At 56.2% G+C, this 19,221-nt stretch overlaps 6 protein-coding genes across 6 annotated transcripts; 2 read left to right on the plus strand and 4 right to left on the minus strand.

Annotated features, from left to right (window-relative positions):
* Nucleotides 1–1,327: 1,327 nt before the first annotated feature.
* BGZ61DRAFT_532060 (uncharacterized protein) lies at nucleotides 1,328–5,459 on the minus strand (the record flags this gene model as incomplete). The annotated part of the gene is made up of 2 exons (XM_046253817.1): nucleotides 1,328–2,416; nucleotides 2,466–5,459. 2 exons carry the CDS (start codon nucleotides 5,457–5,459, stop codon nucleotides 1,328–1,330), a joined length of 4,083 nt encoding a protein of 1,360 aa, XP_046104576.1.
* Nucleotides 5,460–8,323: 2,864 nt separating this feature from the next.
* On the plus strand, nucleotides 8,324–9,862 carry BGZ61DRAFT_351023 (integral peroxisomal membrane peroxin-domain-containing protein; the record flags this gene model as incomplete). The annotated part of the gene is made up of 2 exons (XM_046240293.1): nucleotides 8,324–8,529; nucleotides 8,596–9,862. 2 exons carry the CDS (start codon nucleotides 8,324–8,326, stop codon nucleotides 9,860–9,862), a joined length of 1,473 nt encoding a protein of 490 aa, XP_046104577.1.
* Nucleotides 9,863–10,014: 152 nt separating this feature from the next.
* Nucleotides 10,015–11,955, minus strand: BGZ61DRAFT_450897 (isoprenoid synthase domain-containing protein). The gene has a single exon (XM_046245771.1). The coding sequence runs from the start codon at nucleotides 11,582–11,584 to the stop codon at nucleotides 10,370–10,372; it is 1,215 nt and encodes a 404-aa protein (XP_046104578.1). The 5' UTR covers nucleotides 11,585–11,955; the 3' UTR covers nucleotides 10,015–10,369.
* Nucleotides 11,956–14,166: 2,211 nt separating this feature from the next.
* BGZ61DRAFT_477548 (cell division control protein) lies at nucleotides 14,167–15,133 on the plus strand (the record flags this gene model as incomplete). Its single annotated transcript, XM_046248915.1, has 2 exons — nucleotides 14,167–14,589; nucleotides 14,672–15,133. The coding sequence occupies 2 exons, from the start codon at nucleotides 14,167–14,169 to the stop codon at nucleotides 15,131–15,133; spliced, it is 885 nt and encodes a 294-aa protein (XP_046104579.1).
* A 288-nt stretch (nucleotides 15,134–15,421) lies between these two features.
* BGZ61DRAFT_351688 (uncharacterized protein) lies at nucleotides 15,422–16,732 on the minus strand (the record flags this gene model as incomplete). The annotated part of the gene is made up of 2 exons (XM_046240352.1): nucleotides 15,422–16,497; nucleotides 16,555–16,732. 2 exons carry the CDS (start codon nucleotides 16,730–16,732, stop codon nucleotides 15,422–15,424), a joined length of 1,254 nt encoding a protein of 417 aa, XP_046104580.1.
* A 1,300-nt stretch (nucleotides 16,733–18,032) lies between these two features.
* BGZ61DRAFT_233582 (Cerato-platanin) lies at nucleotides 18,033–18,665 on the minus strand. Its single transcript, XM_046238239.1, has 2 exons — nucleotides 18,498–18,665; nucleotides 18,033–18,446 (listed from the first exon to the last, which is right to left on the minus strand). The coding sequence occupies exons 1-2, from the start codon at nucleotides 18,556–18,558 to the stop codon at nucleotides 18,073–18,075; spliced, it is 435 nt and encodes a 144-aa protein (XP_046104581.1). The 5' UTR covers nucleotides 18,559–18,665; the 3' UTR covers nucleotides 18,033–18,072.
* Between the last annotated feature and the right edge of the window lie 556 nt (nucleotides 18,666–19,221).

A 19,221-nucleotide genomic window follows, 5' to 3' on the forward strand; every position in this document is an offset into this window, starting at 1 on the left:
AGTAGTTCTTTGTCGCCCAGATCCCCTCCGGCCCTCTCGTTGCTCTGTTTCGCCCATTGCTAGGCGTCATACCCTCCTCTGCGATCCACTCCTCTGCAGCCTCTTTTTCGGTCTTTGGTCAGCCGGCGCGCGCCTTTCCCATCTCTGCTCATCACAGGCGGCAGCCGTCAGACTTGCCTTTCGACCTCGTCACTCCCGACCCATCTTCAACTCACCGCGCACGAGGCCCGCCTCACCTTTTGCGAATCAACTGCCTCTGGTGCCCTGCATATGCCCCCCACCTCTCCTTCTGTTTCTCCTCTCTTCTTTGCCGCCCGCTGCTCGTCGCCCGCCGGGGAACGCCCTCCCTCCTTTGATCCAATGGCGGGCATGATGCGGCTGTCATAGTTGCTCCCCGCGGCTGTTTGTCTCCATCCCTTCGTGAAAGATATGTCCTTTTCTAGTTAGCCGTCTTATGTCTCATCCCTCACTTCCCTCGTTGCCTCGGTGCGTCGTGTCTCAGGTCTTGTCCCTTGGCCTGTACGCTTTCGATTCGCCGTCGCTGTGAACCATTCTCCATTGCAAGGTTGATCTATTATCGTCAAGAGTCTTCTGAAACCTTCACCAAGACAAGGGTCCTGCTTCAGCCCCTCGGTGAGCCGTCTACATCTCACCCTCCGACCTCTATCGGGGAGACGTCACTCGTATCTGTGACTCCCATATTCACTTTCGACTAACGCGACATCCGCGCGGAGGCCTCAGGAGACACGGTCTCGAATATTCCATTGTGCGCAGGGTTGTCTTGATGCCTATCTAGCACTTTGACCTTGGGTTGTCACCCCTGGTTCGTTTGCCTTTCTTGGCCCCCAATTCTAGGACAAACCCAGCTACCGTATAGTACCTCGTCCACTTTCTTTCAAAACCATCGTCAACGTTGTAAAATACACCCCTTACACAAAGGACAATCCAGCTCCAACCCCCCTGACTCACTAGGCCGAGTCACATCGTACCACGTTATAGCCTCCTTGGGATCTGCCGCGAGGCGTTCTGAAGGCAAAAGACATCGTCTCGTCGTGGTGTATACTAGGCAGTAGTAGAATGAATAAAGTAATAGACAGAAAAAAAAGTAACCTTCGTCTCGCTAATCGTGAGTCTTTCGCCTCCTCCTAAACCCGAGTCCGTTGTAGTTCAATCCATGCAATCGTCGCCGGGCTAGGCAGGGTCGTTGTACAATTGCAAGCCATGCTCCTGTGTAATGTATCGAATACCCAATGACACATGACCCTCACATAAATGCTAACGATCCTTCAAACTCCTATGTTCATAAAATTCGCCCCCAAGTCGGGGGCTAGCCTCGCCGACTCATGGCGGCCGTTGCGCCTGCGGCGGCGAGATCCTGCTTGGCGCTCACACTCCTCCCGGCCGCTCGCGGGAGACTGCTCGTCCCCATCGCGACGCCGCCGCCGGTGCCTGCGCTGCTTCGCTTACTAGGGCCCGAGTTGATCGCTCCGGCACCCCCTGACACTTTTCGGTGGGCACCCGAGACTGGCTTGTAGGGGCTAGCTCCTGTTCGCATGGATGCCACGGTCTTAAGGTTGGCTCCAGGGGGTTCAGGGAGGGGGCGCGGAACCGATATCGTGTTGTGTCGCTTCATTGGTGACGACTCGCGTGCTGGCATACGAGGAACCGGCACATGCATCTTCTGCCCGGTGATGAATTCGTGTCGAATGGCATCTTCAGACTTCAGTCGTCGATCTGGATCCCAACGCAGACAGCGTGCTAAGAAATCCAAGAACACCTCATCGTCACATTTGAGCACCTGCTGAAGCGTCTTTGACGAGGGACGGCGCCTGCGGCCTTTGGATGACACAGTCAGGCGCGGCTTGCCCATTGAATCGAAGAATAGCTTCTTCCTGGTGCTCTTCTCGATTAGGTGTTTTTCAGGAGGTCCGAAAACTTCCATGATGCAGGCCAGTTGCTCTTGTTCGTTCTCTCCGGGGAAGATCGGGACACCGGTGTACAGCTCTGCTAGGATACACCCGACGCTCCACATGTCAATGGGCATGCCATAAGTCATGCCAAGAATGACCTCAGGAGAGCGGTAGAATCTGGATTGGATGTAGGTGTACACCTTCTCATTCTCAAAGCAGCTGGAGCCGAAGTCGATGACTTTGATCTCCGCGTGCAAAGGGTGGCGAAGAAGAATATTCTCCGGCTTCAGATCACAGTGGATCACCTTGTGCTGTTTGAGAAGATTGAGCGAGCTGAGTATCTGCTTGGTGAAGCGCCGGATGATCCTCAAGGAGAAGCCTCGGAAGGCATGTGCCTTGATAAGTTCGTATAGGTTCATGTCTAGCAACTCGGTAGATATGCAAAGATGCCCTCGGAAGTAGAAGCTTTGGGTAAAGTTGACCATGCTATGCTTGTTCTTGGGATCCTATGGCTGGGTTAGTACTGGCCGACTTATTACATAGATTCAAGCTTACCCATTCGCGAAGCTTTTGTAGGATATTGACTTCGACAAGAGCTTGCTGGTGGAATCTCTTCTTGTTCCTGATAATTTTGATGGCAACGAGACCTCCAGTTCGGTGATCGATGCATCGAACAACTTGCCCAAAACTACCTTTTCCAAGAATGTCAATAATCTCATACCGGAATGAGAGGTGATCTCCAGGCACGATGGTGTAGTCTCCACGCTCGTCATCATAACCAAAATTGGGCGAATCTGACTGCAGGTCACCTACGACCTTGTGCGCATGTTGGGTTCCGCAGAAGTACACGTCATTGTAGTCAACGATCTCGCCTCGCTCGTAAATGTTCAACATGGCAATGCGAATAGCCTCGTGGGGTCCAACTCGCTCCTTAGGTGTAGCCCTCTTTCTAAGAGCATCCAGAGTTCTGGCAGCGATCTCTGTCTCTTTTCGTCGAGATCCAAGCTTGGCCATTTCCTCCTCTGCGGCCATGTCATCCTTGTCAAGTTCATTAGCCGCCGAGTCGAGAAGCTTGGTTGTACTCGAGGAGGTCCTAGGTCGAAGAATTTTCTGCATGACCGACGGGTTTCGGGTAGCTGGCATGGTAGATGAATCAACCGTGGGCTTTTTATTGCCCCAGGGATCGGTCTTCGGCTTATCGTGAGTTGTAAGGGCGTTCAGACTTCCGGCTGAGCTCTTCCGCCTTCTGGACTCAAGGTATCCTCCAACAGGCTTAACATAAGGAGTAGGGCTGGCTTGCTTAGCGTTTGACAGGTTGTTGGCCGTCGCAGATGCAGGGATTCGAGGGGGAGGCATGCTTTCTTGTTGCTGTGCAGCAGCCTTCTCAATGACATCTTGAGGAGCCGTAATACTGCTTTTGGAGTTTGTACGCTTCCAGGAGATGCTAAGCTTTCGTCGAATGGAGCTCATCGACGAAGGAGTCTGAGGCTCCTCTGAGACGGGCTCAGGGGGAGGAGATTTGGGAACCTGCTTGTCGGTTTTGGGTGCCCGTGGACCTGCAGGTTTGGCGTGGACCCGATCCTCGAAAAAGTTGCTACTCATGGTTGTGAAGTCTCCACCGGTCTTCGACCTCTTTAAAAATCCGTGCTCTGATCCTCCCTTAGGCAGCGATGAAGACAGGAAAGGCGAGATGCTGTTCTTGTGATCGATATCCTTGAATCCCAGTGACGAATCTGAGGAGGTGTTATCGGGAGGAGTGGGGGAAAGATGGGTGTGGTGAACAGAGCTGCTGCTCCGAAGCGACGGCAATTCAGGGGTATCGCCATGTCGACTTCTTGAGAAAAAGGAGCTCTTTGATGCCGTCATTGGAGTGGTTGGCGTCTTTGGCAACTGCCTGGAGGGTGGTGGGCTCAGGCTTCGATCTGCGCTGCTATGTTCCTGCAGCGCAGCGATCTTGTTCATCGTAGGGGTACTCAATGGGCCGAGACTAATCGGGGGAAGCCTCAGAGGTTGCAGATGTCTCTTGCCCTGCGGAGTGCTCTTGTGCTCGGTATCCGTATGGGTATTGTTCGGTGCGTATGAGCTTTTTCGGGCGCTGGGCCTCCGTTGGACCTTGGTGGGCTCAGGGAAGACTGGCATCGAGATGCTTCCAGTTGAGTTGGAGTTGGAGCTCAGTACATCAATATTGCTCAAGGCGGTCTTTTTCTTCTCCATGAAGTAAGTCTCCGCCGGCGAATCTTTCGGTGATTCGTACGCCTTGGGTATGGCGGGGACAGGTGGGACATCTTCCTCATCATCTGTGGGCATCGGATTGTGCACAGTCGTATGCTTAGGTGCGGGTAGTCGTGATGTAGACGAAGGCTGTGAGACGCGCGGCTGTGTCGAGCCTATCGAGGTCCTCACTGTGTTGAAGCTGATGGATGAGGTGACTGAGAGGCCTGAACTGTACGACTTTCGGCTGATATCCGGCGTGGTTCTTGACGAGGACGGGGTGCCAGAGGCTTTCCTGGGGATCATGGAGGGAGATCTTGATTCGGCTCGGGTATCCATGGACACTGGTGGTGGAGGAGGTACATTCGAAGACTGGCTCAGGCTTGGTGGCTGAGGCATAATGGAGAGACGCTTCATCCTCCGGGTGTCTGTCGGGCTTATCGTCCTTGCACCGAGGCCAGTCGCGTGCGAAGAGTGATGACTGCCAGGCATTATGGATGCCCTCTTACCAGTTGAGGACGGTGTGCTGAGTCGCCCCCCGACACGTGGTGATCGAGGAGCTAGGGTGGAAAGGCGATTGTGTTCGGGGGTGAGGTTGTTACCAAGGCCCAAGTGTGCTTGGCTGGGGCGTGGTGGCGGTTGCACCGACTTTGCCTTGGTCGCTCTGGAGTTGGTCAGGTTCCGCGTGGAATCCAACCAACTGCTAGAGCCTCCGTCCATCGACGTTCTCGTCGAGCCACCCGAGGCGGCATCCGACAACAGACTAGGGCGTCGCCTCTGAGTATTTCGGGCACCGTATTCCCCATCTACTATCACACCTGGACCGATAGATTTGCGAGGCGGCTTTGAGGTCACGGTGGTGGTGGTGGTGTGGGACACGGGTGGATAGTGACTCTGGCGACGAGCTCGCGATGAGACGGGGGCGCTTGAGGCATCGATTGGAGTCGTGGAGGAGGAGGAGGCAACAGATGAAAGACTGGGCTGCCTGCTTGACGTACTGGGCCGTCGCAGAAGAGAGCCTGATCGAGATGGCCGATTGGCAGCCGGAATGGCAGGGCGAGTGGTGCCGCCATTCTGGGAGCCGGCTCCTTGGGCCTTTTCGGGCATCTTGTTGTCATTCAAACCGTGGCTCTCGAGGATGCTCCCTTCACCGGTGGGACAAGGAAACTGCGTGAGTTTGAACTCGGTGGACGCGGATTCGAGACTGCTCTGGAGGTCATCGAAGCTCACAGAGGGTAAGAAGTCGAAGGAGCTAGTGGATTCGCCTAATTGACTTGTCTCTCCATCTCGACCGAAAGAAAAGAGCGAATGATTGTTGGCGGCCGATGCGCTGAGCATTGGAGCGTTGAAGGTGAGGTTAGGATTCGAGGCGGGAAGAGGTGGTCGAGGGCTGGAGGTGTTGCCCCTGTTATGAAGGCTTCGAGGTCAGCTTGTCCATGTGCGTTGATGTGATGGATGGGCGATGATCGATGGACCAACCAAGGACCATCGGAGTGAAGAAGAGGAAGAAGGCAACTGGAGGATAGGAGGCTCACAAACGAGTTGGAGAGAAGTTCGCCGGTCGAGGCCCAGCCGGTGCCTTGTGCTCGTGGCTCATAGGGACCGGGTCGAGGGGGCGTGGCTGGCAATGCGACCACGAGTGTGGATTCACGGGGGGTCGGTCGCTAGCACAGACTCAGTCCGGTCAGGGAGCTGAGCGCATTCGAACGGCTACCTCATTCCGGACCGGGAGGACGGGGACAAAAGAGGGAAGGAGCAAGGCTGGAGGATGCGGGACGACCAGGGAAAGCCTGTGTCCTGGATCGCGCGGATGAACGGTGAGGCGGGAGATGGGAGGCGGTAGACGGAGTTGGTGGATGAGAGTCGAGACAAGAGTCGTTGTTTTTCGAAAAGAGGGATGCAGCCAGTGAATTGCAGCGGGCACAGGCAGGTCCGAAGGGGCATGGGGTCGATGGCACCTAGTGAACCTGTCGGCGGAAGGCGGGTGGGGTGGGCTTGAGGTCTAGGTACATGGGGATTGGGTGGATACGGGCCAAGATCGCCACGTTAGGGGCACGCCAAGCAGGTACTGCTACATGACCGGCCTCTGCCGTTTGGTTTGAGATGGCACCTCCTGTCAGGAGGAAGGGGCAGCTGGGGACTCGCTGGGGCTCTTGCTGCGAGGTTCAGCACTTCGGAGGCAGGAGGCACGTCTACATTCGTCCGCTGCACCTGCCGACAGGCACCTGGCCGGTATCCAACCACACACAGGCCATAATGGAGACCTAAACAATGGCACCCGTTCCCTTACCCGGAAATCCACCGCCGCCCGGCTACCTACCTCACATCGCAATCCGTATCAAACTCCATGCCTCTTCTATTTCGAATCGAGTTGCCGTGGCGCTGTGCATTTGCATTGTCCCACGAACTGCACACGTCACCGCCTTCGTTTCCTTCTCACCGGACCGCCAGCCATGAACCGCGATGTATTATTGCGTCCTCGGCCGTGTTCGCGCCGCGTGCCCAGCCTCTGTCTCAACGCGTTCGCGGGTTCAGTCTATTAGCCATGCCCACGACGGGCAGCGGTGGCGACAGGGGTTGAATTCGCATCGCAGTGGAGACTGAAGACGAGGACAAAGCTCACGGCGAACGCGAACTCGATTTCGCGAATTGGTTGACGCATCAACAGATGGCGAGAAGATACATGGCATGGGCACGGGCACGAGCCCGGCTCGACTTCTCAGGACCATGCCCAATGCTCACATCATGCCCTGCCTAGGTTGCCCTGTACATTAGAACCAGCGTCTCGAAAATGACAGGTGCCCAATTCGACGCCGCCGGTTTCGAGACCAGGATGAGATTTCTCCTTTTGGTGGACGGCACAGAGAGACTACCTTCGACTAGTAGGACGGGCCCCATCAACGGGCCCCGTCCTCCAACCTCCAGAGTGGTCCGTTCTCCACCGGGGTCCAGGGGAACGAAGTGTGTTTGGTTCTCGGCCATTGTTTTCGTAAAAGTTTACTGAACGCAGGGTTGGGTTTGGATTCCTCATGCTCCGCGAGCATCGCCCAGAGGAAGCGTGTCGGCTGAAGTATCGCGATGAGAGCGTAGGTGAGCTGCCAAGGGCAGTTGCATCTTCCTCTCGCCCTGGTCCAATCAATCAAGCAATGGTTGCCCTTGTCGCGTTGTTGTCATGGCAAAGGAGCGCATCTTGCTTTGTTGCCACTTGTCGGATCCAGTAGAGTGCAGCGCCATGGTGTCCCCGGACTGTCGTGGGTGCCTTTCCCCTCAAGTGCGGTTGCTATTCGTTGAAGGCCATGCACGCGGTGCGTCGATGCAATGCAGGAGAGAGATGGCCCAATGTGAGAGCCTCTAACGTCAGGGGGCAACCTCACCGCGTGCGTCGTCGCCTACTAGACGCTCACTCCTGCATGTCGAATCTAGCTGTTTGGCGGTGCAGGCCTCCTTTCAATTTCCAAGGAAGAAAAGAACAGGGGCCATATCGGAAGTGGCATCGTCATTTGAGGTTGGTACCTCGGATAATGCCATACCGTGGCATTTTCAGGTTGTGTTGTGTTGCTCAACTTGGGCCTGCCCACTTGCCGATCCGGAATTTGCGATGTCGCTGGGCATCTGGGTTGCCGGATGTGAGATTAGACACTAACAGGATGTCAATGCACCCGATGAGCCGTCTCGGAAGCGTACGCCGCTGTCTTGGGCTAGGGAGATGCTCGGGTTATAAGGAAATGACTTTTGGTGTGTGCGTTGGGGACAAGGTCTTACACGTTGTTAGTGCTGGAGCGCTAACTTGCCAAAATGGCAATATATCACCGTGCATCTTCACGAATGTCCGAAAGAAGTATACGAGTCTGTACAACAGAACACCCGAGAGGCCATCTACTCTACGCAATACGGAGCAGTTAACGAGCGATATCGACAAGCCATCAATCTATTCGGAACGCTTCTCGAGCTGCAAGCCGCTGCGGGCCGCCCTGCGCTACTGGAAAGCCTGGGTGGTAACTGGAACCTTAGCCTTGCGTGATCTGTGGTGTGGCTGTGGCTGAGGTCGCCTGGCCGCCTGGTCGCGGCAGTGATGTCAGCGCAGCGGAACGAGTGTCACATGCCACCTTTAAACGTCCCACGTCGAACCTCCACATCCATAATCGACGTTGCACCATGTCTTGAATTCCGCCGACGTGTCCGTCACGTCCCTTCCCGCCGCGATGGACGATTTCACTGCTGAGCTCCTGGCCTCCGGGCAGGACTTCGACTCCCCCAGGACCCCCGAGCGGTCCCGCGACATTGACGAGTCGCCGAGATCCGACCCCGATCCGGATCGTCCGGTTACGCCGCCGCACAGAACCGGTTTGCGCGGCGGGATTGCTGCCATCAGGGAGAAGGCAAGCTTGCAGGACCGTCTGGTAGAGAAGTTTGCCGCCTCTGCTCCGTCGCTGCGTTGTATATCCTGAGCTAGGTATTGACCAGGTGCAAACAGACTCCTCCAGCAAGTCGTGCCAGCCGACGATGATGGCTCCCTCGATGGCTCAGTCGCCGGTGACGACTGGCCGCCGTCTACCAATGCTGAGCGGCCCAACTTCAACATCACTACCATGTCCTACAACTTCCGCCGCTTCAACGCCCGCATCGGCGTCGTCTTCAAGTTCCAGGCCCGCGTCGAGCGCATCCTCTCCTGGCACCGAGTCTCGCACACTCTCTCCCTCCTTGCAGTCTACACCTTCGTCTGCCTCGATCCGTACCTCCTCTGCGTCCTTCCCATAGCGGTCCTCCTCCTCGGCGTCTTCATCCCCGCATTCCTGGCCCGGCACCCCGCACCGCCCAAGGGCACCTTGTCCAGCCATCAAAATGTGGGATACTCCCCTCGCGGACCGCCGCTGGCGCCTGCAGCGACGGTGCGCCCTGTCAAGGAGCTCAGCAAGGACTTCTTTCGTAATATGCGCGACCTGCAGAACTGTATGGACGACTTCAGTCAGGGACATGACAAGGTGGTTGCACTGATGGTGCCCGTGACCAACTTCAGCGACGAGTCTCTGAGCTCCGCCCTGTTCCTGTTCCTCTCAGCTGGGGCTCTCTTCATGACCATTGCCGCGCATCTGCTCCCTTGGAGACTTCTCTTCCTTCTGGGCGGCTGGGCTGTCGTCGGTATGGGGCACCCGACGATCGCGCGCCTGCTCTCTATCGCACACAAGGAACGTCTACAGCCACAAGAAGCCAAGGCCAAGACGTGGCTCGACAACTGGATTGCGAAGGATGTTATCCTAGACTCGAGTCCAGAGACGCGCGAAGTTGAGATCTTTGAGCTGCAGCGCATGTCTGGCGCCGGCGAGTGGGAGCCCTGGCTATTCTCGCCCTCGCCATATGACCCCCTCTCCCAGCGTCGCATCTCCGGGGACCGGCCCCGGGGCACCCGCTTCTTTGAGGACGTCCTGGCCCCCGAGGCCTGGGAGTGGAGCGAGAAGAAATGGGCGCTCGACCTCTGGAGCCGTGAGTGGGTGGAAGAGCGCATCATCACGGGTGTCGAGGTAGAGACCGAGGGAGAACGCTGGGTCTACGACATCTTTGACGAACGTCATGACCGCACAGGCGTCATCGACGCTGCCGCCGACAAGGGGAAGCTGCGGGCTTATGCCTCGCGGCCGAGCTGGGAGGAGGGTGAGGATGGAAGTGGCAGAAGAGGAGATTGGAGACGGCGGAGATGGGTGCGGCTTGTGAAGCGTAGGGTGACAGAACCGTTAATAAACTGAAACAGGGCATCTAGTGGTGCGTAATTTGTTTCCGGCTTTTACGGCTGAGCCTGTTGCTCTATGAAATCATGGCGTTTACGGTCGGGTGGAAAATGTTTGGATGGGACCTGGTGAAGGACATGTAGGGGAGTAACGAGCAGCTAAGTTTCATCCATGAATTTTATGAAGACGAGGTAAATTCGGTGCGGTTTTAGCGACACGCCACCGAGCGCTCAAATAATACAATCATCTAAATGTAACAATTTGTTTGTTGATATCGCCCCGCCTTACATCCCCCGCAAGCCCAAGAGAAGCCGGCAAAGTGGTATCAACTCGAGAAATTGCCCGGAACTGTGGAATCAAAGATTATTAGTTCCCGGGACGCTAGCTAGATCATTCTATATGCGCTCCGCTCGTGACACGTTAAATCCGATTAATAAAGGAGTAAAAACACGGGGTCTTCCCAACCCCAGCCACCCTTGCAAGGCCATTTCCTGGCGGATTGTTAAGGAGAAGCTCCAAGGACGCTCAGGTGACAACCATCTTATCCAAGATCTTCTGGATGCCCTTGGTGAGGCCTTGGCCTTGGTCGATCTCCTCAGCCAACTTGCGAGCGCGCTCGATGAGGACGGTTAGGACATTCCTGGTGTACTCAAAGGTGCCAGTGGATTCCATGTAGGCGACGGCGTAACGCTTAACCTGGGTGTCGGAGGTCTTTTGTTTGAGGATGCTAACAAGCTGGAGGTTGGAAGGGTTGGAGCGGATGCTGTGGATGACTGGGAAAGAAAACTTTCCTTCTGTCAGGTCCTCGCACATGCCCTTGTTGTGGCTGTACTCCTTGGAGGAGAGGTTCATGTAGTCATCTCGGATCTGGAAGATGAGGCCGATGAGGTTGACGAGGGGCACGCAGTCGATAGTAGAGGCGGACTGGGCTTGCATGAGCTTGATGCCGAGGCGGAAGAGTCCGCCTGTCTTGTTGCCAACCATTTCGAGGTAGTCCTCCTCAGTGGGGCAGGTGAGGGTATCTCGCCAGAAGAGGTCCATTCCCTGGCCCCGATGGAGGTTGACGAGCTCCTCGGCGAACATGGTGATAGCTTCTGGATTGTTGAGTTTTTGTAGCTCCTGGAGCGCAGTAAAGTATATGTAGTTGGCGGAATTGATGGTCTGGGCGACGCCGAAGATGTTGTGGGCGACAGGAAAGCCGCGGCGCAGCTCGGACGAGTCTTGGACGTCATCAACGAGGAGAGAAGACTCGTGAAGCATGCCAACAGCGCGGGTGATAATCTCGAGGCTGTCCGCGGGGACGTCGAGCCAGGCATTGAAGGCGCCAATCAGCTGGGCGCGGAAGTCCTTGCCAGGATGGCTTATGACATAGTCAAAGGGGCCGCGCACGACCTTCTCCTTCTCCTCGGTCCAGGAGCGCTGAGCTGTGAAGTTGAGGTCCTCGTGGGCATATCGCTCTGGGTTGGGGGGCTGGTTTGGGGGCTGCATCATGGCGAGGCCCAATGTCGTAGCTAGTTTCGCAGGGCGCAGTTTCGGGCTGATCCATTCGCCTTCGGGAACGGGGCGATGGATAGATTTCGGTGGAGGTGTTGTGACGGTGGCAGCGCTGGAGCTGGAGGTGCGAGGGGGTATGGCTTTGGGGGAGACATGCGGGTTGGAGGGCATCTTCTCCGTTTCTGTTACCGGCATGGACAACATGTTGGCGATGGAGAAGGGTTCGGGGGCCTGGTTGGGGATCATGGAGGCGTGATGTTGGAATGGATCTCGAAGGAGAGCAGCAAGTGCGCAGGAGGATTCGAGGGGGAAGTCGAGAAGAGACGAGGATGATTCGAAGAGGATTCGAGGAGGATTCGAGGAGAGATTCAAGCCCTCTGGTTGGATGGATGCCTGCTCCTGGTGGTGGTTTGGCTGGAAAAGGCAGCTTTCACAAGCTGGCTTCAAGGACACAAAATAGGTTGGAGAAGTGCGATTTGCGACGCCGTTGATGGGAGGGTCGGTTCGGTACCTGTCGCAATATATGTCATTGAGTGCACAGCACAAATGAGGAGTCCGAGTCTGCCTGGTGCGCAAGCGAGCATGCGGGCGAAGGCGAAAGCGAAGGCATAAAAGCCATTGTCATGTGCAAGTTTCTTGTGGATTGGGGGGGGGGGGGGGGGATCTTCGGAGGGGAAAGGTGGGCTAGCTGGCAGTGCAGCAGTGCAGCAGACTAGAGGAACCCTACGCACTACGTAGTTGGTAGGACTGTGGGATTACGGGCGGCGGGCAGCGGGCAGCGGGCCAGGTAGGTAGCTTCAGGGCTGTCGCAAGCGCTAATAAGCGGAGCTAGCGCAGATGCCTGGGATGCAATGTGGGGGAGACATCGGGTTTCGACGCCCAAACGGAGGATTCGAGACCCTTTGGCGGCTTCAAAGCGGCCGGACGGTCTATATGGCGCCGGTTACTGACCTCGAGATGATGACGGTGGCTTTTCCGGGCGCCCAGAGAAGACAGCGGGAGCCAGCTGGCGAGACCAAGAATCTGCAGTGCCAAATGCTATTTAGCCAGATCCTGAGCAGGATGATGCGGTTGGAATGGGATTGGGTTGGGTTGGCGACGCTGAGCTGTCATCTGCAGCTACGATAGCGATGACGTTCACCCGAACTGCCTCGCACATGGGAGGGGTTCATCAAGCAGCCAGCAGCAATCATGCCGCATGGGATAGGCCACGGAGGCCGTGGGAAGCGGGTCGCGTCCTCGCTTTCATGCAGCTCAACAGCGGGCCTCTCACGTTGTGGATGGACCGGCCGGCGTGACCTCCGCGACCTCCGCTGCCTCCGGCGTTGTTGCATCTGCCGAATCGGGTCGCGGATAAGGAATAGCGAGGCCACAACGGCTTCACGGTGGAGTTGGGAGTTGAGAGTTGGGAGTTGGGAGTTGGGTATGGCGAGGACGGCGCATCTTACCTTTGCAGGGGGAATCAGTTTCCGGAGCGAGTTCGTTCTGTGACGGACGCTTTCGAGCAAAGCTTGTTTTGACGCAGCGACAGTCGGAGGCCGTTTCAAGGAGAGAAGACGGACGACGAGCAATAATGGTGTTCGAAGAAGGACTAATAAGGGGCGACCGTTTGATGACCTGGGCAGCGGCTGGGAATGGGAAATTTATCCATGACCCTCGTGTCCATGGGGGGGCTTTAATATGTTGAGGCAGAGCTGATCCCATCCATCCATCATTGGGGGAAACCACACCACCTCAGCCCACCGGCGGCGCTGCCTTTCGATTCCGGATGCTGTTTCGTCATGTCAACCTGGAGCTTTGGAAGCTTCACCCAGCACTGCCTTGCGTAGTCTTGCGTGGCCCTGCTTCGCCTGCATCGTCTCGGGTGTTGTTGGCGTGCCTCACTGCCACTTCCATGGTGGTTGGCCGTTGCTGTACGAAGGAGAAGAGCAGGGTTCGCGGCGGACTAGTTCGAACTCAACAAAGCCCTAAGTATTCCGTACTTCGTACTTCGTACCTCGCACAGGACACACACTTTCACATGTATTCTTGCTCTTGTTCATTCCGCGTGGCCGCTGCAAGCTTTCGGCGCATTCCCTGTCATCCCCCCTTTGGGTTGGGGCCGTTGATCAGTTGCCCAATCTGCGAACCTGCAGCGCCCCCGGTCAGATCCCACTAAGCCCGTCCTAGCTGCAGCGCGTCCTGGGCTGGTCGGGGTCCTAAACCGCCAGATCTCTCAGACTCTCAGGCGACTCCAGGTCACATTCCAGCGCATCACGTCGCCATCCCCGGTGAAACCTCCACAGTCAGACAGGCCTGACAGCACGTCCCCACTAAAACGTTGGCGGGGATAGCGGATGGCCGGGGGGGTTAATTAGGTGGGCTGCTGGAATTCGGGGCCTTCAGAAGTTCAGCCCAGGCGTCTGGAAGCCCACGCTGAGCGCTGGAAGAAGAAGCTTGACACCATTGGCGCTAACACTGGTTGCCCGGTGACTCGCATTGCACGCACCTTGCGATGCACTTACAACGCCCGCCAGCAACATAAACTCTCGATCCTCTCCAGTCCGTAACGATTGTTTGGGCTCGGCCACTCTATCGCTGCTTGATACCCAATGTTTTTCTCTTCTTCGCTTTTCTTGTATTAACACCATTCGCTCTGCAGCACAAGTCGGTCTCTTCTGCCTCATCCCTCCGTGTCCTGATTACCTTGTCGTCCGTCCTCGTCCTGGCTGTTTTTGTCGTCACTCGTTATCGTGGTAAACAAACCCACCACTAGAACGACGACAACCACAACGACAGCCACACACAACCACCCGCCCTCCCACTCCCTCCCACACACACACGTCACCATGATGGAGTCACTATTGTCGCTCGCATTCGACAACCTGTCGTCCTACGACGGCCCCAAGGTCCGCAAGGGTCTGCGCCAGGTCGAGGGCCTACTCGCCCAGATCTGCCTGTCCAACCCGCGCAACGACCGCACGAAGGGTGGCAGAGACCCCGATAAGGACGACTCCGAAGCTTCGCCCGCGCGCAACAAGGACCTCGCGCAGCTGGGTCAGGACCCCGCATTCCGCGAATTCTTTAAGCTGCAGGAGGGCTTCGAGTGGAACGTTGCCATGCGCTTGATTGGCACCCTCGACCGACTCATGGCCAAGGGAAGCGATGGCCAGAATGACCTCTTGATCCTCAGCGCTCTCGATCTCATCCAGGGCGCTCTGCTGCTGCACCCTCCTAGCAAGTCGTTGTTCAGCCGGGAACAGAACATGAACGTACGTATAGATTTGGGATTGCCATTGTGTTATCCAATTCAACTTGACTCAATCGACTCTTTGACTAACATTCCCTCCATAGCTTCTCCTCGACCTCCTCGAGCCCTTCAACTGTCCAGCGATCCAATCCGCAACCCTCCTAACTCTCGTCACGGCCCTTATCGACACTCCCCGAAACACACGCACCTTCGAGGACCTAGACGGCCTCCTCACTGTCACCTCTCTCTTCAAGTCGCGCTCTACCGCCCGCGAAGTTAAGCTCAAACTCGTCGAGTTCCTCTACTTTTATCTTATGCCTGAGATGCCTTCGATCCCCCGTGCCGACCAGCGCGACTCTGTCCCAGGTATGCTCCAGCGCAGCCCCAGCAAGCTAGCTGGTGCCTTCGCCGCCGAGTCCCGTCGGAAGCGCTCCGGCTCTGTCGACGGCGAGATCACCCTCACTACCGAGGAGAAGCAGGAACTGCTAAGCCAGCACCTGAGCAGCGTTGAGGACCTTGTCAAGGACCTCCGGACCTGTGCCCCCTTTGGAGGTGTTGTTTGTTAAAGTCGCCCAAGTGCCAAGAAGGAGTTTGATCGTTATGACTGTCGTTCGTGTTTTGTTTCCTTTTCCTCTTCGGACCACCTGGCCTCGGCGTTTTACGGAATTACGGTGGTATTTTCCTCTGTTTTTTTTTTGCATGGAGTTCTGAGCAAAGTCGGCCCTCATAATTGTCTCTTATGTACGGATGTCTTCTCAATGAGAGAATTTGGATGGTTGTTCATCGTTGAACAGGATATTAGGCGTTGCTAGTAAAATAGACGACCGAACGCAAATGATTTATTTCGCATGATTTCATTGCTCCGCGCGTCGAGCTGGTTCAATCACGGGACTCTCCTGAGGTGTTGGGACGATGGATAACGGACGCTCCGAATGGATCCTGTCGGAGCCATATAGCTCGTAGCGACCTTGGACAATCTCGGATTGCGGCGTCGGGGCGACGCTGGAGTTCGTCATGGGTGACAGGTACCCATTCTCAGGAGCAGGATCCTTGGCCGTCGAGTCGATCTCCACTGGCGCTGTGATATCCCCAGGGTTCTGAGGCCTCGTGGGCACTGCGCGGGCATTACCAGGCGACGTCCCCGCCGAAGTGACCGTCTCCGTAAATGGGCCGTTGACGGCGGCCGGCCCGAAGTAGTCCTGGGTCAGACCTTGACGGACCCGGCTGTTATCGGTGCCCGAAATGTCCGTCATGGCGTCTATCGGGACACTCTCCTGACCGTCGCCGGAGCCCTCGATTCCGGCCGAATGGCGGCTCAGGGTGCGCTGGCGATGGCGGCGCTTCGAGATGCAGAGCCAAGTCAGGGCACCGACGATGATGCTGGTGCCGACAACAGCGCCGACGCCGATGCCCGCTTTGGCGCCGGTGGACAGGCCGCTGTCGGCGCCGGGATCGGGGATGACGGAGATGGACTCGGACGGGATCCCGGAGACGCAGTAGCCGGTGTTGCTGACTTCAGTGCACTGCTGCCCGTCATTGCAACACCCGCTGCCATCGGCGCACTTGTGCTGGGACGTGGTGCAACCCTCGTCGATGGGCGTGAGCAGGGCCGACGACTTGGTTGCCGACTTGGTCGAGACGCATCGGCCGCCTTCGCGACACTCGGCCCCGTAGGAGCAGCAGTTTCCGCCGAGGCTGCTCGGGCACAGATAGAGGCTGGTCCCGGGGCACTTGCGGTTGCAACATCCCTCTTGCGCCAACGGGGTGCCGCTGGCGGTGACGGTGCGGGTGCAGAAGAAGGCCGTCGACTTGCAGTCGGAGTCGCCGGTGCAGTTGGATCCGATGGGGCAGCACCTGGCATTGCCCTCGGTGTTGACATAGCAGTAGCTGTCGTCCTCGCAGCACTCGTCGCCGAATCCTATATCGAGGCCTGTGTGCGACCGAGGTTAGAGGGCGCTGGGATAGGGCTGTGGTGGGCCTGACTTACAGCTGTGGTGGTTGTCGCCGCAATCGACGCCGGCGCGTTTTGCAAGCGGATGTGACTTGTCGAGGAAGAAGCGCGGCATCAGGCCGTTCGGGGCAATTGGGAGCGAGCCATATCGCTCGAGGAGCTGGGCGGTGGCTAGCCCGAGGGTGAGGAAGTAGGCTGGGAGGAAGAGGCGCATCGTGAAGCCGTGAGACGTTTTTGTTCAGTCAATGGACGGCGGCGGCGGCGGCGGATCAATCAGATCGTCGTCATTGTCACCTTGCGCCTGTAGTCTTGTAGCTTCTCACGAGGCGAACAAAGAAGCGCGCTCTTACAGCTGGGTGTTGTTGAGATGGGCGACGATTGCACAGTAGGGAAGACGGAGAGTGAGCGTGAGCGAGAGCGAGAGCGAGAGTGAGAGTGAGAGTGAGAAGAATAGACGCAGACCGACAGCGAAGAGAAGCCTCGCGTGGTCTGGAACCCATGATCCATGCATGTCAGATTGAACGAGGCTGGCTGGGGTAGGGCTGCTGCTCCGCCTCTGTTCTTTGTGTGCGCTCTTACTGTACTGTGTGTACTATAGCGGTATGCAGTGCGACTGCATCTGAGATGCTTCAGCACCTCGTTACATACCTACCTAATAAGTCTTAATAATTAACTAAGTTAGGTAGAGACCCTGGTCCTGTCCAGATCAACGTGGCAGAGGCTGGCGAGACAAGATGGCGGCTGGCGCCATGGCATTGGCTGCTCCCAACCAGATGGATCATGGGCACATCGTGGATCGTAGTGCCGATGCAGCCGCAATCGCAGTCCCTCTTTGTTCCGCGGACCCTGCGTCGAGATAATTCGAGACCGTGGCACTTTGTACTGGCTACTTAATCCGGACTCGACCTAGAGCTGTTCTTGTTGGCAGCGATGACGCTGGAGCCAGTCACCATGACATTACAATGCCGTCTTCATTGGCACTCGTTCGTTCCCCGAGAGTGGAATAAACCGGCACTTTCGCTTCCCTTTGCGGACCCTTCCGCCGTTCCTCCACGGCGATGCAGCCTGTTTCTATTTAGGCTGTACGGGGATGGGCCGCGTGCAAGGATATTGCTGTTGTGATGACCCTGTGGCTGGGCGTTGATGGACCTTCAAGGGTCCACCTGTTCGCCATCAGTCATTAATCTTTAATATTGAATTGCATTGCATAGTAAGCGGGTCGAAGTAGTGCTCCAAACAGGGTGGTAGCATATGCCGTGTTACAGAGACAAATGTGCTGGATCCAACCTTTAGAGGGCTGCTGGTCAATCGATTGGGGCTTGGGTGGGTATCTCGTCACAGCTTACACGCTTCACCACCAAGGTGACATCACCGTTCCAGAGTAACAAGACAATTTAACAGGCACGCCACTCGCGAATCAAATGAATAAATCATCTATGACTCTACAAGGTCTCATATTTACTATCGACAGGTAGGATACAACGTCATCCAGCCCAGGTGAAACCATCCCAAGATACCGCAAGTTTGGATCCATTCCATCATGTCAACAATCCACTATAGTTCATCATATGGCGGGTCTCCAAAACCGCAGTTAAGCATGTCTACCTGGGTGGCATTTGCGTCTATACGGCCGAGCTTCTCCGCCTTTCCATTTGTGAGAGTGTTCATGCCCTCCAGGGAGAGGACAAAGCCGGAACCCGCGCCATCGATAGCAAGGAACGGTCTAGCCCTGTCTTCGTACTCAATTATCCAACAAGTGACACATGCGGCAGATTTCGGGCCGGTGATAGTATCCATAGCGAGGATCCTGGGGATATTGCCCTGCGTCTGCCACTCGTTGTAACCGGGCTTCAAGCCAAACTCCTCGTTCCAGCATGCGACTTTGGAAAGGGGGCGCTTGGCATCGTCATAGATGATATTGTACGTCACTGTTACACATGTAAGCGGTGCTTCGTGAGAAGAGGTTAATGGAGACTCACCGGAGACCGCCAATGTTGGCGCGAGGAGGGTTGCGGTGCTGAAGAGGTTGGAGAAGTGCATCGTGAGAGGAGACGTGAGAATTAATTTTAGACAGGATGATGTCGGTATTAGGTGATGCAAGTGCTAGATAGTTGTTCGTTGGTATTGAAGAGCAAGACGGAGCTAAAGCATAGAGTCGGGATGGAGATGATCGAGGAGGAGCAAGGTGGAGATGAACGGAACGGGCCCACGGAGATGCTTCTGTTTATAATACCCATAGCGTACTCGTGTCATCATGTGGTATTCGTTGATTGGCCAGCGTCTCGTTCGATATAATGTGTCAAACCAACACCCATGTGACTGTTTCCAACAATGTGCCTCAAGTTACCAGGGGCTGCAAGGCAGTAGTATAGTTGGCAGCGGCCACAGCTTGAGTGTACACACCAGGACGTTGGTCAGCACTTCTTCAACCCAGAATAGACAAAAGTCGGATCACCTCATATAATAAATACTTGCTGGTTTACTCATCATTTTCTAGATTACGTGAAGCTTCGAATATGACAAAGTAGAGCGAGTGATCTGGACCCCGCGCAATGCGTTGCCGAGTTGACACTAAGCGAAGTGTTGGTCAACACGAGCCTACGCCGCTGGGGCAGAATGGAATAAATCCTATTGGGCGCATCAAAATCAGGTGGGTGAGGCGCATTAAGCAGGGATGGCATCTAATAGCAATACGAGACCCGA

Source organism: Ilyonectria robusta (assembly GCF_021365365.1).
Source record: "Ilyonectria robusta strain PMI_751 chromosome Unknown BGZ61scaffold_9, whole genome shotgun sequence".
In the NCBI taxonomy this organism is placed as follows: Eukaryota; Fungi; Ascomycota; class Sordariomycetes; order Hypocreales; family Nectriaceae; genus Ilyonectria; species Ilyonectria robusta.